Source organism: Streptopelia decaocto (genome assembly GCF_964273445.1).
Source record: "Streptopelia decaocto genome assembly, chromosome: 16".
Lineage (NCBI taxonomy): Eukaryota > Metazoa > Chordata > Aves > Columbiformes > Columbidae > Streptopelia > Streptopelia decaocto.
In genome coordinates this window covers 2,854,221-2,881,808 of record NC_138671.1, presented here as the reverse complement: position 1 = coordinate 2,881,808, position 27,588 = coordinate 2,854,221, and the positions used below count along the sequence as shown (strand labels likewise).

The 27,588-nt window shown below is 40.8% G+C and overlaps 1 protein-coding gene across 2 annotated transcripts in view; it reads left to right on the top strand.

Moving 5' to 3' along the window:
* The first annotated feature begins 221 nt into the window (after positions 1-221).
* Positions 222-27,588, top strand: part of CEP112 (centrosomal protein 112) — a 143,703-nt gene continuing 116,336 nt past the window's right edge. The window contains exons 1-8 of one of the 2 annotated variants that reach the window (XM_082066904.1): positions 222-315; positions 1,216-1,328; positions 1,874-2,064; positions 2,377-2,543; positions 8,876-8,972; positions 11,280-11,354; positions 17,602-17,649; positions 17,767-17,844. In XM_082066904.1, the coding sequence (XP_081923030.1) occupies positions 1,229-1,328; positions 1,874-2,064; positions 2,377-2,543; positions 8,876-8,972; positions 11,280-11,354; positions 17,602-17,649; positions 17,767-17,844 (756 nt within the window). In that variant the 5' untranslated portion in view covers positions 222-315; positions 1,216-1,228. The remainder of the gene's footprint in view (positions 316-1,215; positions 1,329-1,873; positions 2,065-2,376; positions 2,544-8,875; positions 8,973-11,279; positions 11,355-17,601; positions 17,650-17,766; positions 17,845-27,588) is intronic. The other variant, XM_082066905.1, reaches the window with a different exon arrangement.

The window sequence follows — 27,588 nt, the reverse complement described above, 5'->3', positions numbered from 1 at the left end:
AAGCCCACGAGTTTTTTCCCTACCGGCTTCTGGCCACAAGCAGCTCCCCAAACCCACCCGCTCCCCGGGGCTCCCGGCCGCCCCAGGCTCCCCGAGCCCGGCCTGGGCCGCGGCCGCGTCGCCCGGCAACCGGCGGGCGGCCCCGCGGAAACGGAAACGCGCGGGGCCAGCGGGGCCGCCGGGAGCGGGGGTGGGCTCGGTTTGAACCGTTGGCCGCTCGGCCGGGCCGGCGCTGCGCGGGGCGGCCGTTCCCCGCCGTGGGGGGGCCGGGACCCGCCGGCCCGGCTGGGCCCACCCGGCCCCGCGGAGAGCGAGGTAAAGCGGGCGGCGTGTCCCGCGGGGAGCGCACCGGGGGGTGCGGGGGTGTCACATCCCGCCGACTCCATCCCGCAGCGGGTGGGAACGGGGGCGCTCGCTGCGGTCGGTCGCTGCAAAGCGGCTCCGGGCAGACGCGGGGCGGCCGGGGAGCGGTTCAGAAAGTGCCTGGAGCGAGGGAAGCGGGAAAGTGCGTGAGTGCGGCCCGCGGGGAGGGACCCGCTGCCCGGGGGACACGGGGGTGGCGGGTTCGCTGCGGGGAGAGCCCCGGGGGACACGGGGGTCGGGGCTTCGCTGCGGGGAGAGCCCCGGGGGTCCCGCCCGCTGTTGTGTTGAACCGCACCCGTGTTTGGGGGCCGGTAATTTGGCCAAACAAGCGTCTAATTGCAATTTCAAATGTGCAGAAAAGATGCGTTCTCCAGCTGGGAGATGGCAGGAGGTCTTGGAGGAGTTTGGCCTTTCACTCCTTAGTTAAAAACCAATTTTGACAACGTTTGTCTGGTTTTTTTAACTCATAGGTCTATTTTTGCTCTTCTTCCCCTTTTCTTTATAACCCGAAACTAATTCTATGAATGCCGCTATAACATATTAATGTAGGTGTTTTATACATGCGGCTGCGCCACAAATTCCTTTAGGTGTTTTATCCAAATTGTGTGTAATTGAACCCCTTTTAGTGTGGTTGACTAATCACTTCCAAATCTAAACAAACACGTTCTTGTAGATTTCCTGGAGTATCTGTTGTCTGCAAATAATCACTCTTAGTGTTTATCTGAATGTAGGAAAGTGTTTAGTTTTATTATCTGTATAGTTCCAAAGCGTCTCTTTGCATAGCTGAAGATTTACGGAGACTAATATATGGGGGTACTGGATCTTTTTGCTTCAGTGTGGATAATTTTGCAGGTGTTCTTTCAAAATGAATGGGGAAGAGGAAATATGGGAAAAACTGGATGCGGAATTTGATCACTGCGTTGTGGATATGAAGCCTCATGTTCTAAAACTACAGCATAGGTCAGGTAAATAAGGAAAAACATGTGTATAGAGAAACACTAATACAAAATTCTAGGTTATTGATAATTATTATGTGTGCTTGTATCGCTTTCTTTAACCAGATGCTTATTGTCTGACGTTATAAGCCATTGTTTTGAAGGGGTTTTGAACATTATCTAAAGTTGGGTTGACATACCTGTTGCTACTGTTTGAGCTTATCTCTCTTATCCTGGTGACCTAAATGTGCTTTTGTAGAAATACATTATCTTCTCTATTTTTAAAGCATTAATTCAGTAGAAACTTGGTTTTGAGATTGCACCTACAAAATTGCAAATATATTTTAGAGATGATGTTTTGAAAATTTGGCTTAGGAATGTGTAATAATCTGAACATCAATTAATAAATGAGGTTTTATAAATCGAATTATTAGAACAAACTATTTATTATTAAAAGCACAAACCCTACAAAGTAAGACTTTGCTTTGCAAAACATCTAAATGATTGGTGACTGGTATCTATGTGTTTGATTTGCTCTGGAAACATATAGTGATTATGTGTCTCTATATTTTTAGAACGACAAAGGTGTGCACTGTGGATTAAAAAACTATGCGAGCCCTCAGGAGCGGGGGCAGGAACGGTGGGAAGGAAGAATCGCAACCTCTATGCCAAACTTTTGCTCCACATGCTGAAGCGAGGGGTGCTGGAAGGTCCTTTTACACACAAACCAGAACCGGGGACACTGAAAACTTTACCTTCATACATGGTGGGTGTCACTTCTGTATTTAAAAATCTGCTTAAATACATTCTGAAAACACTTTTGGGTCTTTGATTTGGCATAAATGTGAAAACCAATTCTGAATGAGTGTGAATACAGGCATTTTTCTTGCATATCTTGTAATCTGGGTTGGAAAAAATCTTTCATTGTGCAAAGAGACCTGTTTCTTCTTCAAAATTCAGATTCTAAGAAGGCTTATAAAAATAGGTCTTCTAAAGGAATGTGAGGTTTTGTTCATGAGAATATATTTGTGTAGATGTATTCTAGTGTTGATTTTGCATGTATTTATTTTAATTACAGTCCATTTATTTTGATGAGCCAAATTCAACGAGAGTTCGGAGTAGCAGCCCAGACTGCTTACCTGACTGGGTCATGGGGGAGCTGGGAGACAGTGACTGGAAGCTCGATGAGTCCTGGAAGGTCTCCTCGCAGGAGGAGTCACCTTCAGCAACACTGCTTACACACGGGTAAGATTTCTGTATTTGGCTCATATTTAATAGATGTTGGACTTGATAAGCTCTGTCTATATCTTTCAGTTTGTATGTATGAATTTATTATACTCCCACAGGGAATCATCTTGAATATAGTGTTTGTACTTTATATAGAGAAGCTCTGAATAGCTTCTAACTTAATGATAACTTTTATGCTTCTCTGTTATTATATTCCTCCATTGTGTTTTCTTCTCTGGCTTCTCTAAGTCTTCCATGTCCCATAGCTCTGTCCTCTTTCCCTGCCTCTTGTTCTCCTTCTCCTTTCAGTTACGGCCGCTTGCCATAGAAAATCAATAGGCCAAACTGATAGTTTGAGAAATTTAGTGGTAACTGAAGAAGGGGCTTTATAGTGATTTGGAAGGGTGGTTACTGTGGGACATTCATGAATTGCACAAAGAGCCTGTTTGCTAACGTAGAAATAATTACAGTCCATTTTTCGCACCGTTATCTCTGCTCATGGTAATACTCTATGTAGACTTGGTGACATACGTGAGACTTCCAAAGTAGATAATGGCTGTTGTTGTGACGTTCTAAATATCTATCAACTAAGCTGGCACTCTGGTTATGTTTTTCAGACCTCAGATATTACAGTGGCAAAGCACAGTGGTCACAAGGCAAGAGACAATTCATACACAGTTTCTTAACTGGGAGAGGGAAGCACAGACAGATGTGGACAGACAGTAAGGAAGAAGTGATGTGGTAAAAAATGTATAGGTGCAGAAGACTTTCAGGCCAGATTTTTAAATAAATAGATCCAAACACTTGCTGTCCCCTTGGAGTTCTTGTACAGTCCTGTTTTCTGCATGACGTATGGAACCTGGAAAGTGGTACTAAGTGATGAAGCTGAGGTGGATTAATTGCTGTTCCTATACAGTTCAAAATAAAAGGAACGTGCAGTAAGCAAGTGACAAAAGATGTGGGGATAGTAAACATATAACATTGAAAAAAAAGTTGTAGTCTAAGGTCATAATGCTGAAAGGAGCTTTTATATCAAGTAGTTTTAATGGCTTTTCTTCTGTAGAGAATAGAAATACAAGCAAGCATACAGATGATAGATTTAAAGGATGTTGTATTATTGTTGCTCAGTTTTTTAGAGGAATCCTGCAGATAAGCCAGCTATCTTTTTGTGAGCATCTTAGTTCTCATTAGACGCTTATCTTGTGTTTCATCATGACTTCTTTAAGAAATAGTGTGATTTCTTTATATTTCCTGTTAGCTTCAGGATTACAGAAGCTCAGACTGGACCAGCTAGACTTGTTAAAACTAAAGGCTAAAAATCAGAGCAGCTGCCTGGGGGATGCTCTGCCATATGTGGGGCAGGATTGTTTGCAGTGGCTCCATCCTTGTCTGAACAATCTCTGAGTTTGACTTATACTGTTTAGATTCACATCATGCTGTCTGCTACAAGTACGTGTGCTTTGCTGGTCACTAGCACCCCCTATGCCCAGATCCTGTGCGTTTGTCATTAGGATGATGGAAACATTTCAGTATTGCGTCTTTGCAGCTGTACAGCAGGATTATGAGTGTCTGTAGCGGCATCTTGCTATGGCAATCCATCGCACCATGTGTTTTTGCAGGAGCCGGTGAACTTAAGCCGCATCCTTAGTTCTGCTCAGTCGGGTCTAGAGCTGTTTACAGAGCAGGTAAAGGGATGGAATGTGTTGGCTCATTAATGATGGTTTTCCTGTTGCAGTATGGCAGGTGTACCAAGCCGGTTGGTTGGACACTGTTGAAAGTCACAGGCTTATTCTCTGTCCTATTTTTTGGGAATCCTGGGTAAATGTTATTTTAGTCTACATTCTGTTCTTAATATTTACTTTGTTTTTTCTTACACAGTGTGACTTTGCATTGATTATGAAGATCTATGTCGCGTTTTTTAACATGGCTACATTTCAGTCATGAATGGAATTGCTTCTTGTTTGCTAGTTTTGAAGTGTAGTTGATATTTAAACCCTCTTGTTGAAAAAAGGCCCTTTTTGAGATAGGGTGTGCATATTATTCAAAAGTCAGCAAGCTCTGTCCAAGGGGAAGTCAGTATTTGCTCTACTTCTCTGTGACACTTCCTGTTTTGTTTCAAAGTGTTAACGAACGTGCTCTCAGGTTTTGTTTCAGAAGTCTAATGCTTTTTTAATGGGTTCGCTTATATTTTCCATAAGGGGTTCATTTTCATAAGCCGTTTGTTTTTTAGGCGCACTGATCTTTGTTATATACCACAGCGCCCAGTCTTGCATTTTTAAGTTTTTTAGCCGTGATCTGGATAGATGACAAACAGGCACTCTTGCAAGTGACATCACGTCAATACTGAGTATCTTGAAACTTTTATGTATCCATTAACTATGTGTAATTCTAACAGTCATTTAAGAAGTTGCACTTAGGACTGGTGCATCTCCTGTTTTGGACTCCTGCAGTGTTAATGCTGAGGGGTTTTCTGGTTGCTTTACACTCAGATGCTCTGATGTGAACCTGTGGTTTTGACAGCAAACTTGTGGGTTAAGAAATAAAGGTGGAGAAGAGAGAAATTGCCAGCTGTGTTCCCTCGTTACTGCTTTAGGCTTGGTCTTATAAAGCAGCATTGGGTAGAGCTGTCCAAATACTGTCAATTAAAACATTTCGGTTTGACCTTATGAAAACAAGGAGCGTACTGTGCTTTAGAAATGCTTGTTAGGAGCTCAGCTAAATCAGTGTTAGTCGGCGTTGTGTCAGGTCGGGATACCCGGTGTAGATCTGAGCAGATTGTCTTGGTCGCATGGAGTGACACCATCACCGTGAAGTGTCACTTGGGTATTGGGAGCAATAAAGTGGTATCAACAGAGCTCTCCACTGTTAGCCCACATCTAGAATACTGATATCTCTGCAAGGCCGTATTTGCTGCTTGACAACACACGGAATTCCTCTGAATTCCTTACTCGCTCTGTCAGCTGGGGTGTTATTTGAGTGGGATGAGGCCACATACTCTGCATCCGGCTGCTGCTGTCCCTGCTTGAGGAAGGTTGAGGTTCAGTTTGTCTGTCCCCTCCCTGTACTCTTTGTCATACTTCTATCTCTTCACTACCTGGATTATTGTAGAATATTGGAAATCTGACCCCTTTTCCCATTCATTATCAGAACCTAAGACTGAGCTTGGTCTGGCAAAGTTCCCTAGAATGAGGGCGGGGTAGTGAAGCTTTATTTCATTTACTTTTTATTTACTGCCATGTGGGACTGTACCAATACCTACATTGGTGATGAACAGATGGTTCCCAAGGTTCTCTGGAGACCTGTATTGCATATTAATTTGTGCCAGGTGAAGCAAGTAAATGTGATGGAATAAGTTACTGGTGTAGAGAAATCTGGAAGTAGAACTTAGCTGTGTAGGCATGGCTCTGATAATGGGAATATTGATAGCAAGAATGGAGCTGTGTCTAAGGAAATCTGAATTTGTGTTGGCAAATAAACATTTTGATAACTCTGATTACATAAATTAATCTTCATAGCAATGAGAAACTTACGTTAAATGTATGAGTTATGTGGGAGGAAATACCGAAGGTACATATTTCAGCTGTTATGTTTTGTGGAAATAGACACATGTAAATAAGATATGTTGAGGTGTTAGCTATATTTAATGTAAAGATCACGTCTGTCTGTGTATTTTGAATCGACTATCAAGGCAAGTAGGGATGTGAAGTATTAAATGTTTCAGGAATGTGCGGTTTGTGGAGAGCCCCAGCAGATGGTGATCTTGTTCCGTTATACTTGTCTCCCCACTCAGAACGTGTATCAGGAAAACTGGATCCATAGACCTGTAATATATGTACTTGGATGAAAATTTGCATTCCAACCGTGATGAAATTCTTATAGAGAGAATACAACCATTTCTTGGGGCAAAATAGATAATGTCAGCGAGAATTTTTTGAGTAATTTTTTTATGTTTATCTCAAGATTCTCTTCTTTAAAATAAATCAACAAGTGGGAATGTTCTTTTCATAGTTATTTCTACCTTGCAATATGCTTAATCCGTGTATGAAGAGTTTGGCTTTTCTATAAGAAGTTGTGTATCTGGCTAAATAAAAAATAGACAAACCTTACTTGCAAACTAGGGTGTAAATGAGTAAGACCAAGCCATCTGGTGCTAGAAAGGTGCGTCTATTTCGAAACATAAAATAATTGGTTTTAGGAATGCAAAGTCTGGTTTGAACAAAACCTTGTCTTGGTGACTCCGTAGGAAAATTCCTGTATGTTTATAGATTATGGCTGAAAAACATTGTTAAATATCAGTATGTAGCTGTGCTGAACCAGGAGGAACCAGTGAGTTTCCCTTACTTTGTTCCTAGTGGGAAATTATTTACTGATCTCCTTTATTAGCAAATTGCTTCCTTCTCCCATCCCAGCTCTGCTTTGGCTGGAGCAGGAGGTGCCAGGGCTGCTGTTGGGACTCCGACCATTCTCCACTCACCTGCTGTGATTTCTGGGGCCGACTCGCATTAGCAGAAGGCTGGAGAAGGGAGTGGACGGGAGTATATGCTTGTTATGAGCAAAACTCTGCTCCATCCTTTGTCTTCTCCAGTTTTCTTTATAGAATCAAGTAGAGCAACTTCCTTTTCAGATCATCTTCAAAATAGCAAATAGGGAACTAAGAATATGTCTAGACTTCTTTCCCCCATTTTCTCAATTTAGGAATATCACTGGTAGCTTGGGTTGGTTTGAGTATTTATTGGTATTCCTTAATCTCTTAATGATAGGGGCATTAATTCTGTTTTTAAACAATTGGGACTATATTGAATTGTTAGGTAACCTGCATATTGTTCTGAAAAGATATCTGATAAAAGTGCAGTTTTACTGACGGGCAAAGATTTGTCTCCTTTTAATGAACGATAATTTTGCATCAAATGAAATTGTGGTAAGAAATCCATGATTTGGAATGCTAAAGACAGTCATTGTGTTATATTTCTTTTCACCCTTTTTACCTCGATGTCTCTGCTTATCTAAAGCATTTACTGTTTTGGAACTGTTACTTTGCACGTGTTGTGGGTATTTATTGGTGCTGGAAGGGCCGTTCCCCGTTGGTTCCATGAGAACTGGGGCCCTGCGCTTCAGGAAAAATGTCTGTGTTTGTCTTCCTAGAAGTGACGAGTTTACATTGTACATCCAACAGTTTTCTTGCTGTTCATAAACACTTAATTTGTCTCAGTGTCTTTTTGGCATTGCTTACTGTCTAATTTGCTGCTGGATGGGAAGAATGAAAGGTATTTTAATGGGCTGACTTGATTTTAATACGGTGTCGCTAGTCATTGTGAAGGTGGATGGGCTAACGGGAGGTTTTAATTACTTTAATGTGTGTGTGTTTGAGAGTGCTGAAGGGTGTTTTGGATCTTTTGCTCTATCAACCTATCTAATAAAAGTCTTATTGTTGTTTTGTTTTCCTCCAGGCTGTTGTGTCACTGTTCTATAGTTGAGAAAGGTCTGTTGACCAGGTGTATCAGTGAATATTATCTTCACCTATCTGCTATTCTTTATTTCCTTTTGTTCAAATGCTTTATTTATGGCTAAATCTTTAAAAACAAGAAACCCTGCTCACTTTTTTTCTGTCCTTGTCCAAGCTGCATTTGTATCCTGTCCTGCACGCCTTTCTTTACCGTCCCCCTATATATACACCACTCGGGTCCATAAAATAGAGCTGAAATGCAACGTGACTAATACCGTCTTTATGACTTGTTCTTTGACGTGTTACTCTCCACCCTGGCCTTTCATGTCATTGCTTTTCTATTGAGCTGTACGTGTAGTTCTTGCCCTTGCCTTCGGGTTTGTGTATTATATGTAGATACACCTTGATCCAACCTCGTATTTTTTTGATCTTCCCCAAGTCTTCTCCCCTATGGCGTGGCCAACCATCACCCTCATTCCTATTTCTTCTCCGAGCTGCTGGATTTTATCCTTTGCTGTCTCATATGTATAGTAATTTTTCTTTCAAAACCATTCCCTTAGATCAGTCTTCTCAGATAAATTTATTCTAAAAATCTATTGGGAGATATTGGGTCACGTAGTGACCGAGAGATACAAAGCACACTTTTTAATATACTGTGACGTACACAATATTTCTGGTGGTTTTGTTGGTGTGGGGGTTTTGGGCTGTTTTTTAGTGGAATGCTTAAAGCTTTTGTTTACCTTTAACAATACATATTTTATTCTACTATTTTTGATCTTTACATCTTGACAAGCATTTTCTCTGGTGTATTTTAAAAGATTTTATGTTAAGATTAGCATCCTTTGTGTGCCGCAAGTTGTTGAGAATCAATTCTTCTCTTTCTGTTTACTCTTTTTGTTAATAACAGGGAAAGATTCAAGTGCAATGAGAAGCCGGCATTAAGATCCCATTCGATGAGTCCTCCTCACCGCACAGATGAAGATAATCTAACCACACCACGCTCTGTAAGATGCTTTTTGTCCTAAAACTTGCTCTGGTTTCAATGAGTCGTTTTTGTCTATCCCCGTAAAGCTGTTATTTCTAATTGCGTGAGTCGTGATCCCTGTGTACAAGTGCAGACGTCTGGGAAGGAGCGATAGGGAAGACTAAAGCTCATCAAAATCTGCCCTCTGCAAGTGCAGGGGAAAAGAATGTCTCGTAGGATGCTCTCAATCCATCCTAATGGTTGACCTCTGTTTAGTGAAGTGTGTTTCATGTCTGCTGCATTGTTTTCCCTGGGCTTGGCACCCTGACTGTACTGACATCATCTTGTATTTTGCAATAGGAGATTAAAGGAAGTTGCTTAGTTGGCTTCGGCTGCGTGTAATGATGGCTGACCTCTGAAAGAGCGCATTTTGGACCGTTGGTTTTATCAAACTTTCCACAACTAGCATTACGGCTCAGGGAAGGACACTAAACAGACTTCATGTAAAACCCTCTTAATCCAGAATGTTTAATGATATCGCGTGTAGAATCGCAAGCATTTAAATTGAAACTTGCTCCTGCAAATACATGTTATCAGCTAGGATGTTGTTTTCCTTCGTGAACATGTTCTGTAGCTGTGTAGTGTCCGGTCTTCTGCAGTTCCCACCCCAGCGCATCTATAAGCGTTCATTCCTCCACGAAATGCTGAATTTGCCATCTGTACATTGTAGGTCTGCACACGTTATTTTATTGTATTGGAGGAACAGTGTGGAAAGTCTGCAGCTCCAAGTGGGCTGTGAGCAATTCATATGGACTTACGAGGGCATGAAGTGCAAGTGGGATAAACTGGAAGATGGTTCTGGGGTGTGTCTTTCTAAATAATTTGTGTTCTGCTGTGCATTTGGAATAGAGGACTAGCAAGGGGCTGCTGCCGACAAGTGGTCTGTGGGCAAAAATTGGATGTCTCTGCTCTAGGCTCTGGTATGAATGTACTTGTGTGTGTGTTGATTGTATGTATACAAATGTAATTAAAAAAAAAATGCCATCATTAAAAATAAAAAAAACCCCAAACCAACAGATGCTGGATTTACTAAATTTCTCCATATTGGTTTCCTGTTTGTTTTACTTGACTTAAAGAAATACTTCTTATGGAGCATCTATTGTAAAGAAAAGGATTTCCTTCAGTTGAAATCTAGATTTGGGCCTTTAAAGCTTTTTGTTGTTTTGTTTGGTTTTGGTGTTTTTTGTTCCTGGCTCTGCCACGAGCTCCCAGGGCGATGTTGGGCAAATCACTGCACTTCATTGTTCTTTAGCTCCACATTCTGGATTCTGCTGTGATTACAGCTTTAAAAGGGCCTTTAAGTGAAATAATCCTCTCTTGCTCTGCCAAACAGTTTGATGAACATTTGGCTCGCTGGAACAAATAGTGTCTTGTTCTGCTGTCAGTGCCGCACAGATGTTCTGGCATAATTTGGGCCCAGGTAGAGGAACAGGGAGTCTTGTAAGAAACATTGAGCTACCTCAACCAAGTGTTGATTAACTGAAGTCAAAGCTCCATTCACTGTATGTTCATCATGATTGAGCAGGTTTAAAGAAGAGGTGCCAATACACAAACCTCTTGCTGACAAAACTCAACGAGACAAAGTAATTCATGCTTCGATGCGCTGTTTTTCTAAATAGTGTTACATCTCAGTTCAGGAAAACCTTCTGTACCAGCTCCACTATTTGACACATTAAATACAATCAGTAGTTACCGTTGTCCTGCAGGAAAAACTGAAAGATGTATCCTTGAGGAACAATAACCAGAGTTCTTATTGAATGGTGAAATTCTGCAAAGAGGAGCCCCAGCCTTGAGTTGGTCAGCTACTCCATCCTCTGCAGCTCTCTAACTGTCCCTGCCTTGCTCTGGTTTCCTATTATTATTATTATTATTATTATTATTATTATCATTATCATCTTTATTTGGAGGCTGATCAGGTGATCTCTGAATTCTGGATTAGCCACACAAAAGGTACTGTGGAGACAGCTCATTTCTGTAATAAACATGCTGCCTGAAGAATGGAGTGGTTTGGGTTTTGTTTAGTAAACTCACCCTTTATATAGGAGGGCATTGCTTTGGAAATAAATAAGATAAAGAACAAGATCAAAGTGAGGAGCCAGGCTAATTTATCCTCTGAACTCCTTTCTTAGCACAGCATCCTACTATTTAGTTTAAAGCTGTCGGAGGTATGATGGCCCTGTTAGGAAGTGCACTGTAGACATGGCCAAGTCTGATAAGCAGCTTTTTTTCTTAATACTGTGTATCTGCCAGCTCTTCTGATACTTTATTTGACTTTTTTGTGTTCCAGGAGCATCACCATAAAAAAGCCATGTCTCTGGATGACAGTGACCTCGAAGCACGTCTCAATAGTTGGAATCTTGGGGTAAAACGAATAGATTTGATTAATAAATACTTGATTAATATTGGCATAACCATTTAATTTTATTAACATCATTTTTATTTAAATCAAGAAGGGTTTTTTTCTTTTGCTTTTACATTTTCTGCTTGTTCTCACAGGTTGAAAGCTCCTTCAGTTGTGTTTGGGAAAGAGGGCAGCTGAGCTTAGGAGGGATGGGAGCCAGTTTCTAATGAAATACGTCAGCTTTGTCATTTTAAAAATAATGTGTCTTCATGTCAGCTTAATCAGTTACCAAATAACCATTATTCTTCCTACACTATTATCAGCCCAGAGGGATATGACAGCATTTAAAACTCTTGGCGTTTACGCTCAGTGTTGTGCATTGCTGGCTAAGTTCTCTTCGGTAAAGACAGAGATGGTAAGAGGGAATGTGAACTTCTCTTGTGCTGTTCTTGGTGTTTCTCTTGCTGTTTTGGGGCCTGTTCGCATTCCAAATGCAAATTCCTTCCTTGCTTCACTGCTGGGAGAGGAGGAGGTTCTTGCCCTTCAGACAATGCGGGAGCCACCCGACTGTTTTCTCCAAATTGGAGGTGGAGATGAGTGAAAATAGGAGTCTGGGTATTGCTCCTTGGGGCTCCTTGTCTTTTACAGAGTAAAATGAGAACAATTTCTAGCACTTCCAGACTTGGACGAATATATTTTTCAGGAATTGTAGTTTTGTAAAGTGGGGAGAGTGGATCTCCGGAAAGCTTTTCAATATCTGTCAACTCCAATTTGCAGAAGTGTGGTGCAGCTGTCTGAAAACAAATGTGCAAGCAGCCACTTGCAGATTTTGGGTGTTTAGGCTGTATAAATACCTAGATTATATCAACAGATAGTTGTAATACCTTGAGCTTTGAAAGCTGCTTTCGGGGGGAGACTTGCTAATGGCCATTTTACAAATTGTTCCAATTGATGCTGACAAAGAATCTCTTTATATCCAGCATTTTTATATCAGTTTTGATCTGCCTGCTTGCTTATCTCTTTAATTTTATTTGGTTTTTATTTCTTTTTTCTAATTGAAATTCCAGTTTGCAATCACCTTGTGTTGATAATGGATGGTTATTAAACTGTGATGATCCTCCACTGATATGGGAGCTCTCTTGGATAACAAATTGGCAACCGTGACACATAAATCAATTTTTCCAAGTCTCCTCTCCTGGGATGGTAATTAAACAAGTCGCTAATGAGAGACTTTGATTGCCTGATAAGACTTGCTGGGAGTTACCTGAGGATTGGAGTTTGTAAAAAGGAGGTCTGGAAGTGGGAAAGTGTGGAGTCTTGCATTTGGGCAGGAACAACCCCAGGTTCCAGTATGAGTTGGGGAATGACCTATTAGAGAGCAGCGTAGGGGAAAGGGACCTGGGGGTCCTGGGGACAGCAGGGTGACCATGAGCCAGCACTGGGCCCTTGTGGCCAGGAAGCCAATGGGACCTGGGGTGGGTTAGAAGGGGGTGGTCAGTAGGTCAGAGAGGTTCTCCTGCCCCTCTGCTCTGCCCTGGGGAGACCACACCTGGAATCTTGTGTCCAGTTGTGGCCCCTCAGTTCCAGCAGGACAGGGAACTGCTGGAGAGAGTCCAGCGCAGGGCAACAAAGATGCTGAAGGGAGTGGAGCATCTCCCGTGTGAGGAAAGGCTGAGGGAGCTGGGGCTCTGGAGCTGGACAAGAGGACACTGAGGGGGGACTCATTCATGTTTACAGATAGATAAAGGGGGAGTGTCAGGAGGATGGAGCCAGGCTCTTCTCACTGACAACCAGTGATAGGACAAGGGGTAATGGGTTCAAACTGGAACACAGGAGGTTCCATGTAAATTTGGGAAGAAACTTGTTCCTGGTGGGGGTGGCAGAGCCTGGCCCAGGCTGCCCAGGGGGTTGTGGAGTCTCCTTCTGTGCAGACATTCCAACCCGCCTGGACACCTTCCTGTGTCACCTCATCTGGGTGTTCCTGCTCCATGGGGGGATTGCACTGGATGAGCTTTCCAGGGCCCTTCAACCCCTGACGTTTGTGATTCTGTGAAATTCAGCACTTGAGGTAGAAAGCACACAAAGATATTGTACCCTGGGGAAATAGCAAAGGGCTTTTTAATCAGGGAGAACATAATTTCTCATCATTGGAATTGAGCCAGGAGACGAATTACCTCTTTAGATTTTCCCAGAAGTGATGTGGGATCTTCAATACCAAGAACCTGGATGCTCAGGTCTTGCACTGTAGAATTTATCACGGGAATTTTTTTTGCCTAATAAAAGTTGAAGAGGGCTTAGACCAAAGAAATTCTGCGGTTGGTGGCTTGCATTATGTTCTTTTTTTCTGGGAAAAATTATATATACACAGGGTTAAATAGATGTAAGAATAGAGAATTCTTGGGTGGCTGCAGCAAGAGTCTGTGTTGTGCCGGTGCTGTGGACTTGGCTCCCATCTGCCTCTGTCTTTCCAGCCTAGTTAAGCTCAACCATTTCTGTACAAACTATTTGATTATCTTTTGTTTGGTTTCTTAGTCTGTCTGCTTACTATAAACATACCTACTGTATATGTTGTGGTGTTGGAGGGCAGCAACGCTGCAAAAACTTTCCCACAGTGAACTCCAAGCAGTGGTGTGACTTCAAAAACCCAATCCAGCTTCCACGCTGACAAACAATCTCCTCGTGCTTTAATGTCCTTCCACTAAGACTGCAGCAGCAGCATTAAAGTGAACTTCCCTGCGAATTATGATGTTAGATAAGAATGTCCTTACTCAAATTTCCTGAAGCTACTCAGCAGTTCTTTCTGCAGGGAACATGCTGGCTGGCTGCGTTTGTGAGATTAAAGTAAGAACTTAGGGCAAGGTTCAGTTTAGTTGTTTACCATTTCAAAATCTTAAGTGTTCTTAACTCTTTCATGTGTGTTTTTTCCATCCTTGTTTTGAAAACAATCGCGTTTTGTCTTTGAAGAAGCTTAGGGGGGAATGTACAACAAGCCTGCTGATCCAAATGTGATTTTTTTGCCTTTTTTCCCCTCTGAATCTTAATATATACAAGGTACCTTCTGACTGTTGCTGAACTGTAATGAGCTGCAGTCGTGCGTTGTTGAAGATCAGTATAACTTGATCAACATCTTCCAACCAACAAAATGTGACTTGGGAGGTGTAGAATGAAAGCATAATATGAATGTTGTTATCGTCGTGGTATTTACCGTGTCCAAGGAGCAGAAGAGCAGAAGCACTGGTAGAAGTGGCTGGGCTGTGGCAGATCCAGAGCCCGTGTGCAGTTTTCAGCCCGAGGGTGAAATACGGTTGATGTCCTGAGGGTGATGGTTGTGGAAGTTCTTGGTGCTCCAAGCTGGGCTTTTTCTGCACTATCCTTGATTCTGGGGAAACCGTTTCAACTTGGTTTACTGCTTCTGTCAACGTCTCGCTCATGGGAGCTTTCAAAAATGTTTAGTTTTGACCACTTTATGTAGAAATGGAACACGTTAAAGTTAAGAATTATGGCTAATTTGCCTCAAATTAAGTTTTGGAATCCGTGTTTCTATGCAGATTTCTGCCATGTGTTTTTCAATTTAGGAGGAGAAGAATATTTTCATAAAGTAGACGATTTCTGTGAAGTGCTGGGAATCTCTTCATGGGGATGTGCTGATCCAAAGCCTTCCCAGCTCTGGTTCCTAAGGACTCGAGGCTGGAAGGTGACTGCCAGTCCTCACAAATTCAAATAATGGTTTGGTGTCTGTCCGGCTGCCCAACAGAGCTGGAGCATCCAAAATCTTCTCTACAAAGAAATTCAAAATGCCGGTTTTCGTTAAGAAGTGGTATTTACAAATTAGAGTTCAATTCTAGTTCAAATAAAGATGTCTTTCATGATGACATTTATTTGGTTCGTACTCTTAAAAAAGCATGTGATTTACGGTTCTTCTCATGGCAGCTCCTCAGTTTCATACATATGTATTTTGGTTTGTCTTTGACCTTTTGCTTATTATTTTTAAATTTGCATGTTTCTCATAAATACAAGCTTTTTTCTTTTTTTGGGCATTCTTTTATTGTGATATTCCCTCTTTAATGTGGTCTAATTTTGAGAACAAGAAGTTTTGCAGAAGACCAGCATGAAAAGAATGAATGTTGAGAAATTAAATGTTTACAGATCAGTTTAAGTGGATATAATCCACAACAAGTAACAAAGTGGGAACATTTAACTTCAAAGCACATATGGCTGCTGTTACAAAATCAAAAAAGGCGAGACTCAGGCCATGCAAATATTAGAGACACATTTTCATTCTTTCTCGTAAACAAGTAGGATATACCTTATAGTTTGGGCTTGGAATGAAGACTGTAAGCAGCTTAATTTCATGGTCAGATAAAGCATTGGAATTAATTTTAAATATTCACAAGAATTTTTAGCGTTAAGCAAAAGTAAAGGGGGGTTGCGTTGATTTTTGCACAAGAGAGGGAGCTTGTGGACAACAATTAAGCCTTTGAAATGAGGATCTTATAGTTTAAATTCCCAGGTGCTTGGGCGGCTCTTGGTGGCGTCTGCTCCCGTTTTGGGAACTGGAGCCGCGAATTGCCTTGAGCTTCGGGACAAAACAATTCCTGGTTTGGAATTTCTGTACTTTATTTCCATCTCGCTATTAATTTATTTCCCCCCTCCCCGTTATGTGCGTGTGGTTAATGCGCCATGATGTTCCTCTCCTCACCAGTTCTCCTCTGCTGTGCTCAGAATGATTATTTCCATTCACTAGGTGCACATGAGATTCCTCCATTCATTAATGTCCACCCATGTGTTTGGCATGCTGGTCGTTGTGGCATATTTAAAAACAAATAGACATCAAGCAAATCCTGAAAGAAAAACAACCCAGGATGCTTTATATGGAATAAAATGTATCTGTTGTAGTAAACTCCGTGACAATAAAAATATATAGGTTATTTGTTAAATTATTGGGTTTTATATGCTTTCAGCTGTGGTATTAAAATACTGTAATAATATATATAATAATACTATTCCTTGAAATCGAGTTTGTGTTAAACCCGCTAATATCAACAGCTACTTCTGGGTGAAATATGACGACTCTTCAAGAACATATAGAAACCCTACATAACCTTTTAGGCCAGGAAATGAATGATCCTGTATCAAATTGAAATTTCAGAGGGATTAATCCTGTTTTTCACTGATAAATCCAACACACACATTTATTTAATAGTGCTGGAGAAAGTGCAAGCATTTGATATATTTGCCATGCCTCATAGATCAATTGAATCTTTTCTGGGGGGGGGAAAAGTCTCAATGTTGTAAGATGTGTATTGCAATCACATTCATGTTCCAAATCACGCTGCTGCATTTTACAGGATTATACCCTTGAAAGCTTTTCCTGGGTGTTTTGTGTTCTCTGTGATGTGATGTCTGAGACAATTAAAAAGATATAACTGTGTGATAGAGGAAGTGGCTTGAGAACAATGTTTTGTATTTGGTTCTTAAAAATAGTGATGGAAAGAGCTGCTTTAATTATACAGTACTGTTAATGAATTATTTCCTTATGTTTTGTCTCTATGACTTACATATGTGGGGGTAGTTTCAGTGCTCTCAGCTCTAGATTTTTTGAAAACACGAGATTAAAATGATTGTAATCTGTGAATTTATTGCAGCTTTGCACTGATTTAAATGAACGTTTATCCAATAAAGTTGGAAATCTTTTGTAAGCTGTATTTAGCTGCCAAATTCTGTTCAAACTTGCATTGGTGGAATTTTTACAACCACAAGTGTTTGGGGGAAAAAAAAAAGATGCAATTTTGGATCCATTTGCATTAGGACACACTAAAATCTTAAAACTTGCTGATTAGGTCATTTCCAACAAAATGTTATGAAGGTTTTCTATGACTTGTGAATGATGACATTGTGTTATTAGACCTTTGCGTTCTGATGAGTGATGTTCTTAGATCGTTGAGATGTTGTAAAGGAGAAAGAATTATGCACAGGAAAATTCATTTGTGTGTTACTTTTGGGTTACTGCCGTGTGTCTAGAGACAATATTGTTTTGGTGATTTGCAGATTAATTGTATTTTAATAGAACGGATTTAAGAATTCGATTATCTATGGTTGTTCTCCTGAGTGATATAGTTACTGCGTTAGGTGTGCGCTCACTGATAGATATTTCCTCACAAAGTGTGCACCCAAACGCTTGAATATTTGGAGCTATTTCTTACTGATTGTAATCTATAATAAGCCATTGCTGACATTATCGCTTTTTCTCTAACTTGTTGTTTTTCAGTTAGAAAATCCAAGATACTTGCGGGAGAAACCAATGCCAATGTCTTTGGTAGGTGTTTATATTGCCTTGATATTTCATAAGGGCAAACCCTGGTTAGGGTTGATGTTACTTGGAATTACTGCTTTGAGCTTAATAAGTTGGTTTGAACTTCTTCCTGTTCAATAGATGACACCGAAAACTGGCCTAGGAAAAAGCAGCACGTTTCGTGATGAACAGGCGCTATTTCGAATGCATGAAAAAGAGGTACGTTCTTTTCAGTCTTTTTAGAAAAAGAAAATGGCACCCAAATTAGTAAGTTAGGGCTTTTCCTTTGGAAACTGGGTATTCACAAAGCAGTTCGTTATAGCAGAAAAATCTCATTAAGAGAATTTTTGCTGAAGTGTCAGGGCTTTTCGTTAAATACTTAATGTATTTCCAAATTACTTAAGGACTAAGAGACCTTCTGAACACACTTACTGTTCCTTTCAAGGAATTTTTAGTGTAGGAGAGTTTGATTTCTAGGAATTTTCCGAACTACCCTTTAACAGAAGCACTGGAACCTTTGATTTAGTGAAGATTTTTGTTTACTTCCTGTATACATTTAAAAATCAGGTAACTATAGACCAATCAGCCTCACCTCCATCCCTGGGAACCTGATGGAACGACTTCTCCTTGGTGCCACCTCAAGGCAGATCAGGGATAAGAGGGTCATTAGGGGCAGTCAGCATGGCTTCACCAAGGGAAGTCGTGCTTGACCAACCTCATTGACTTTTATGAGGACATAACAAGATGGATGGATGATGGCAGAGCGGTGGACGTGGTCTACCTTGACTTGAGTCATTTGACAGAGTCTCCCACAGCATCCTCACAGCTGAACTGAGGGATCTGGATGACTGGGTAGTGAGGTGGACTGGATGAGCTTTTGAGGTCCCTCCCAACCCCTGACGTTTTGTGACCTACAGATCTACACCTTTTTTCCATTAGGGGCTACATTATTTCTATATTGGCATTCTCTAGCTCCAATCCTCTTTTATTCATATGGGTTTCTCTATTATTTCTTTCTAACATTGTTAATTAGTGAGATTACTGTCAAAGTTTGCCTATCTCATTCTCTCATACCATGTTACTCTGTACGTGTTAAAAGTAAAGTTTTGTGGGCATTTTTACCTTTTCCACAGCCTGTTATTTTTGTCATAAGCTACTCAGTTTATTTAAAACATCAGCCATGAGATAACACCGAAATCAACTCTGGTTAGCACATAGATAATTCAGATTCTTCGGAAACCATGTAAGCGCTACTTTTTTTTGGAAAGTCAGTGAATGGATGATGTGGTGGAGCAGACTGCGGGGAAGGAAATTCCACAGATTAGGAAAATGATTAAAAATACCCCCCAAACAAAAAACTCTTGCCTTTCGCTTTCTGTGCTCCCTTCTAATACTGCCTGTTGTTTTGTATTGACAATATTCAAACTGCCATGGCCTCGAAATCAGACAAGGTTTCATCAATGTGAAAACAGACCAAAACATAAAGAAATTGAAAGCACGCTGTTGTAATTTAAATAATAATTTCAAATTAAATAAACAGGAAGGCATGCCAAGTAGCTACGTAAAATACACAGTGAATACTCCGCTGCTTCAGTGGAAAAATCCTTTAAACCACACCGTAAAAATCCAGGGCTCTTTGCTAACGGTCCTTGTCTGTGCGCTGGTTTCAACTGGAAAGGTTGTAGACGGTATTTCACAATCACCATGTGTGTGCTATTAAGTAGAAAACTTAAATGTGTGTTCGTCTTATTTTGATTATGAAGCTCAATTAAGAATAAAGCCTTTTCATTAATAGAATGTAAATGTATTTACAGAAAATTAGTGCTGTACAAAAGAGTTTGGGTAAACCTTTAACTGTTCTCAACTTCTTTGTAGTCGAATGGGAGCACATAAAATAGGATAACTGTGGTTTTTTGCTTTTAACCTTTAGACCTCTGTTCATAAACCATTCCTGCACCTGTTTTGACTCTGTAATACTAAACATATGGCCAGTTTCAGTGATAACCACATCACAGATTTCTGAAAATGTGAAGATCATCAGGCAGTGGTTTTTAGTCATATTTTCCCCAAATACTTCTGACATGGATTAAACCGTTTGGGAAACTGTCGTTACCGAAAAAACACGGGTTCGAACAAGGAAGATGCAACAAAACAGGAATATCTCAGTTTTGGGCAGTGCAGCACAACAGAACAGATGGCCCCACTGCCTTGCTTGATAAATAGGGAAAAGCTGCCTTTGAACTTCACCTTCAGCCATCCCGAGTGGCAGCCGGGGCCCCGCGGAGCAGCGGGGAAAGAAAAGCTCTTATTGGTGAATTTTCAGAAAAACAGAACCAACCCCACCACTAAGATCAGGGTTTGATATTATTCTGGAATTGAGAAACAAATTGAGCTATGTCAATAACCTATGAAGTTTTGTTAACCGTTCTCAGACCAGTAGCTGGAGTCGATGATCCCTGTGGGTCCCTTGCAGCTGAGAACGTTCTATGATGGTAGTTTATTTGGTGTATCCCTACTGTGCTCCTGTCGCTTCTCCAGTTTGATATTTGGAAATCCAGTGGTAAAGTCTGGGGGAGTTTTCCAGAGGATACAGAATGACCTGCAGGAGAATTTCCAGCAGTTTGTGCTGTGGAATGAGGATTGAGGAAGAGGGAACTGCCCGGGGAACAGGAGAGGTGAGCTGGGGAGGGAAGGGTAACTTGGAGTGTAGAGAATAGGAAAAAGACATTTTTCCCCCCGAAAATGCATTTTCATGGACTGAGGACCAGAGGTAAGATGAAAAGAGAGGGTCATTTTGTGTTGGTTTTGTTTTTAATAAATTCAAGAATTGTACATTTAAGGTGCAGCCTTTTAAACAGCTCTTTAGAACCTTTATCTTTGCAATGTATGTCTTTCTCTTGTCTGTGAATGAGCGCTCCCATTTCTTGCCTGACACAAATTGTGTTTATAAAGATCATCACACCATGTGTATAGTTTCACTGCACCAAAAGCGTTGGGCTCTAGTGATGTATTTGCGTGAAGATAAGATCAGCATATTGCAGTGATAATGTTGTAGTTAAGTCTTGGTCTGGCGAAAGGCGTTCTGAGTTGAACATGTTGAAAGCAGCAGATTTACTGTGCTCCTCACTTATTTGGCAAGAGGTTATAACTTGGAATGGAGAGAATTGCATAAGGGCTCTGATTTAGATTTTCCCCAAAAGGGAACATACAGAAGATGCGGAGGAAAGAGAAGGCAGGAAGGAAAGTAAGTTGTACAGCTTGGGAGAGAGAGTGAGTAATGCTCGCTGGTGTGATTACAGAAAAGAGGTGGGGTTTTAAGAGAAAAAAAACCCAAGCAACCAAAAAATCCCTCCCTTGAAGATAAAAATATGTGTCCCTGCACTTAGAAGATGGTGATGAGAGAGCATTGTCCTTTTGGTTTTGATTGCTTCCTCTTAATTGTTCTGTTCTACGGCAGAGTATTTAAATACATGGATTAAATGTTTCACGCATGCCAAATTAAGAGCAATAAATAAAACTAATATGCAGACAGCATCCTAAAAGAAGGACGCTTGTAACCAAACTAAGCCTTTACCAAGGCAAAATTAACATTATTGTGCTTTTAGCTGCATCATGAGTTTGATATTTTTTTCCTTATTGAAAACAGATATTTCATTAATATCTTCCAAGAATGGTAACGAAATACAGGATCCCAGAATGTCAGGGGTTGAAGGGCCCTGGAAAGCTCATCCAGTGCAATCCCCCCATGGAGCAGGAACACCCAGATGAGGTTACACAGGAAGGTGTCCAGGCGGGTTGCAATGTCTGCACAGAAGGAGACTCCACAACCCCCTGGGCAGCCTGGGCCAGGCTCTGCCACCCTCACCGGGAAGGAGTTTCTTCTCAAATTTAAGTGGAACCTCCTGTGTTCCAGTTTGAACCCATTACCCCTTGTCCTACCATTGGTTGTCACCGAGAAGAGCCTGGCTCCATCCTCCTGACACTCCCCCTTTATCTATCTGTAAACATGAATGAGTCACCCCTCAGTCTCCTCTTGTCCAGCTCCAGAGCCCCAGCTCCCTCAGCCTTTCCTCACACAGGAGATGCTCCACTCCCTGCAGCATCTTTGTTGCCCTGCGCTGGACTCTCTCCAGCAGTTCCCTGTCCTGCTGGAACTGAGGGGCCACAACTGGACACAAGATTCCAGGTGTGGTCTCCCCAGGGCAGAGCAGAGGGGCAGGAGAACCTCTCTGACCTACTGACCACCCCCTTCTAACCCACCCCAGGTACCATTGGCTTCCTGGCCACAAGGGCCCAGTGCTGGCTCATGGTCACCCTGCCGCCCATAAGAAGGGCCACGAAAACGCAAAAAAGGCAGATAAGATATAATTATTGCTTTCCTCTCATTTTTAACTTCTTTCTTGTGGTAACTTGGTTCTGCAAATACTGTTTTATTCCCCTTAAAATTATTCCAACCAGTTCGTATTGCAACTTGGAATATTCCCTGGCTCATTTGAATTTTCTCCTTTGTCCCCAAACCTGATGTCTGTTTTGATGCGGCGTCTGATTTATATTGAGAATTGAGTTGTAAACTGATTCTCACCCCCAAGTTATCGTTCTGAATAGTAATCTGTTAGTTCGTGTGTAAAAACACAGCGATCTCGACTTCTGTGAACACGATTCCTGGCTGATTAATGTCCTGCTCCCCAGGACACGTGCGAGTTGTCCATTGTGTTCATGTGAGGAAATCACATCGTGTCTTGCTTTGATAACTCTTCACAACGCAATGTAATAAACCCCAAACCTTATTTTATTGCTAGACTGGTCTGAGACAAACAGCGTATGTCAGGATGAGACATGTTTTCATAAACTAACGTGTGATTTATAATTCTTGATACTAATTGGTCTGGTCATGGAGATATTTATTACATGTGCCTTTTTTTTTTTTTTTTTTGCAATAGTTTGTGAACTATGTCTTTAATTATTGCACATATGTGCTGGAGACATTGAGAAAGATCAAAGGGGTAGGTTAGCAATTCAAACTGGTGTTTTAACCAGTAGAATGTCCAGATGGTTGCCAAGCAGCTGGGAATTAATCTTGAGCTGCATGATTAATCTCTACCTCAAAGTGTCGCACTTTTTTTTAAGTTTTGATTTTTTTTTTTTTTTTTAATATGTATAGATCCTGGTCTTTAAGGGAGAAAAGACATTGACTGAAAACGTAGGGACTATACGCTGTTCTTGCTGCATGTCGCAATTGTGAAATAAAGGCAGGAGCTGTTGAAAATTCGATGCTGAAATGCAACACGTGAAGAATAAGGAATAGCACTGGGGAAGAACTGTGGCGGTGTTGACTTGGTGTATACAGACTCACTTGCATCTCTGGACTCCTACAATTAGATGAAGTTTTCAAGTAGCATCTATTTTATTCAGATTTTACTGACTCCCTTTAAAATCCGTGTGATTTCTGGATGTTCACACGATTCAATTTCAATTTTCAGTGCTGGCAACCGAAGAGGCAGTTTGTTGCATTTTTGAGCTGTCTCTTATGAAATGGCCTCTAAGTTATTACCATTTATAAACTTGCTCAATTTCTAAACATATTTTGAATGTTTTTGGTACTTACTGATGTCAGTCTCTACTACTGGTGGCAGAGATATTTCTCATGTATGGAAGTCAGGCACTTGCCGCTCCAAGTGATGCTGTGTAGAGTGTTGTGCTGTAGTGCTCCTATGCGTGCCATGTTTATTAGCTATATAAACCACCTTCTAGAGTAAAACTATCATTTCAAGTGCTTACAGTTGTATGGATACAAAGCTGGATGCTTTTCTCCCCATTCCCACCACCCCCAACTTGGAAATCTATGAAAAATACATTGTTCTCTTTTGAAAGAGACTAATGACATTTACATATGAATAAGAACAATTGTCCATTCAATTATTTTTCTGTACACAGCAAATGGGTATTAATGTTCAGCGTCATTGTAGAAAATCAGACTCTTGTTGGTGGGGAGAGCTGGTATGATTTGATTTAGGACAAAGCCTTTCATTTTTAGTGGCTATAAAATGGGGCGATGTCATATTAATTTTTCACTTAAGTGAATATTTAGTTTGTCTTCAAAGAGGACCCAGTAGAAATGTTGTAACTGGAAGTAGCAGTTGTGTTTTTAAGTAGTAAAGATACGGAGAACGTTAGGTATCGGGAGAGAAGTGTGAATGTTTGTTAGGCTGAATAATATAGTCCAGATCGTAAACATAGACTTTAGTGGAGGGACCTTTAAATCTGGGCAAAATGCCATGTTTATAAAAGATCTTTTTGCATTACACTTTCTGGCGTGCATGTTTTACTTATTTGATACCGCTGCGCTTTGAGTCTCTGGCTTGTCCAGACTGGAAGCTCTTCGCAACAGAGACTTTGCAAGACCTTTATTTCACCTTAGGAATAGCATTGGATGAAAATGTTGCTGATATTCAATGCGGAATTGGGAGCAGTTAATGTATCTGATATTTCAAAATGTGGTTATAACTTTTTGTTTTGTGTTACACTCAGAGGATGAGCACAAACGTCAGCAAAAAAACCCGATGTTGATGTGAATCCCAGATGGAAGACCTGCTGTTATTGTGTGGGGTGTTCCACTAGGAAAAATACTATTTATAACTTTAATTTATACGTTTTGTTCTTAAATTCTGATAGAGCCATGGAGATGTCAGTCAAGTAATACCAGCTTGGTGGCAAAACGCCCCGCCACCATCCCTCAAGAAGGGATGTTAATTGTGATGTGATATACACTATTCCAAATTACTGTTGTCTGAAGTTGGCATTTATTGTGTATAATAAATCTCGACTGTTTTGCAAGTCCAGTATGTGCTGCCTTGCCATGCCTGTGTACTTTAAAACACCGTATAAATTGTCGATATTTATTATTTTAACCTTGGAAGCGAATATTGTGTAAACACGCTTCAGTAGAAAGTTCTAGTTGTTTGTTGTTGTGTGGGTTTTTTTCTTAAGAACCTTTTTCTTCCGTGAAAATATCAAAGCTTTGTGTTGTGCGCTGATTTCTTTCAGCAGCTGCATAACACCAAGACAAATAAGTTTTGTCATATATTGTAAGATACACAAGTCATTGTTCTCCATTGTTAGTTCTGACTTTGAAGTTCTCATTTATTGTTTACATCCTTCTCCCCCTTCCTCGCTTCCTCCCTCCCTCCCCCATAGATTCATAGGCTTGGAAACACAATCTGGCAAGCAAACAAGTACTGTTTTGTCAAATACCCAAAATGAATCTCTGATGGGTGTTAGAACTTCAAGATGCCACCTCTGGCCTGGGGGTGATCCCTGTCATGATGACAAGTTGACACCCATCAGCCTCAGATTAATATTGTTGGTCCCACTCATCGATTTACTTTTAAATCAAGTGTTTAAATATTTCTACACATTTTCGTAAATGGTGACAAGACGAATGTTTCTCTTTGTCATGAAAAACTGAGACGTTACCTTTTTTTTTGCCAAATATTTATGACACTTGCAGATTAGACTCTATTGCCTTAAGTTTGACAGCTATTATTTAAATTTTCATATCATCCAACCTGTGCTATGAAAATATAGGAGGGTGACACAATGAAACCCCATTTTCAGGTGACTATGTGCTGGGTTTGGTGGTGTTTTGGGTTTTTAAATGAGGAAGAAGGTGTGACTGGGCACATAAAAGCAGTTCTGTGATCCCACCCTCCGTGGCTTTAAATAACAGGGACAGCACAGATGTTTGACATCAGGAATGTTTACATGGCCTCGGGGTTTAATTGCCTCATACCCTTTGTAAGGAGAATAAACAATGACAGAAAGCCAAAGGAATGATGTTCAGGCAACAGCAATCGCTGCATTTCATACATAGTTGCAAACTTCTCAGCTATAGCTAAATATCTATTTTTTTCTTCACTTTCTTTTTTTTTTTTGAGTGGTAACATGCCATAATTTCAATTTTATTCTTTTCTGCTGCCTCTTACCTGTAATAAAAGGTATTAAAACTGATGAGCGTGAGCACAGTTAATTGCTTCCAACAAGTTAAATGGCTTTTCTGAGTTGTTTTTATCTATTTTCCCCAGTTTACAAAGGTCTCTGATACTGTTGTAGGTTGTTTTGTTTCTCAAGGTGTTTTTAATAAATAAAGTAGAACCGAAGTGCAAAGGGCACTTTAGGGAGGAGCACGTGAAGTCCCCAAGCGCCGTTCCGCAGGAGACCGGGCCTAACTCGGCAAACGGGCTTTGGATACGCGCTTGACTCAAGGCCGTATGGTTTCAATTTGAAAGATACTCCTTTATTGAAATCAGTATTTAATAACGCGTCTAAACTTTGAAAATGGAAGGGGAGAAGGGTCACTCCCAGTTGTGATGAGCCCACTTGCTTCAACCCCAGCCCTAATGAGATCACTTTGAAAAGTGGGTTTACACGGCTCATTATTAACCTGCATACGCAGTGAGGTTGGAAGCCTGCCTTATGTGAAGGGTGCGGCAAAAAGCAGATTTATAAATGAAACCGTGCTCCAAGCTTTGCTACAGGACACCGTTCCATTGTCCTTATGCTTCTGGCTGTCCCAGCAGTTTTCCACAGAGGAGATTTTAAGTGTAGAATTTTTAAACCAATATATCTTCATTTTTACAGCACATGCTCAGATTTACACTTCCAGAAATTGTGATGAAGATACATCTGTGTTTTGGACCTGTGGACCATTATAAAACATAAATGTTGCTGGAGATATGTTACTTTTTACCAGTTGCTCATTACAGATACGGCTGAAAACTGCATGCGCACATTTAATACAGGGCTCCTCACATTTATTTATATAGGAGGTTCTGAAGGGACAAAATTACATAAGTTGTGAATGAAGCAGACAGGGCAGGAAAACGGCTGGGCTGCTGGAACTTCAGAACTTCCTTGAGTTTCTAGAAGTTGAGGGCCTTGAGTCATTTGGAAGGTATCGCCTTTTGAACCCCCAGCCCATGAGGAGTTGTCTTGGGGGTTTTCAAGAGTGGGATTTGTTGCTTGAGTGTTTTTTTTGTTTTTCTGTTCAAAGACAAAGTAATCTATTTTGTTATCGCAGTGCTTGCCTTCATTATAGCTGGCTTCTGTATCTTGGACAGCCCCATTTTTCAAATGTCTTGTTGGGTTGCAAGTAGCTCACCCGAAATGAAGCTGCCTGTCCTTTTTGGAGGGTAGCCCCCAAATCCATGACATTTTAAGGCATTCTTGTTCTTTCGGAATTAGTGCAATGAATTAATGAACTAAAATTGAGAACTAGAATGGCGTTGAGCGGAAGGTGAATGACAAGAAGTGGGAGCCAACCGCAGGTACAGGGATTTCTGCTGCCAACCTGAGCGAGAAGAACCATGTGGCTGAGAACAGTCACCACGACTTGTATTAAACATGGGCATATATTTCCAAGACGAATTTTTGAGTTTATGTTCTTTCAACCTACAGAATAATAAAATGTAGACCAGATCTCAGCTGATGCAAACCACCAAGGATTAATTTACATCAGCCAAGAGGCTCGCACTTTATTAATGAGTTTTAAATGTAGTGTGTTTGTGTGGATTTAACAGCTCTGCGAGTGCCGTAGCTATACATCAGTAATTCATAAGCTTTTAATGTAATTCAAGTAGATTGGAGTCTCTTTCATGTTTAGTTTCTAGTATTTGTGTTTTTACAAGACCTTCATATTTATTTATGGAATGTTCACAAACTGTCTATCTGCAAGTGGATTACTGTGCTCTTTTTTTGAAATCAGCACTTATTTATCACCGGGAACTAAGATTTTCTTCTATAATGTCACTTTGTTGGAGGGATATGTGCATATATTTATTTCAATATATACATTTACATATATTTTATGAATAGAACATGCATTTTTATTGTGATGGTGATAAAAGAGGCGCTGACAGCTGAGAATACTATCTGCTTTCTTTGGATTAATTCTCAATCTAACTTTTT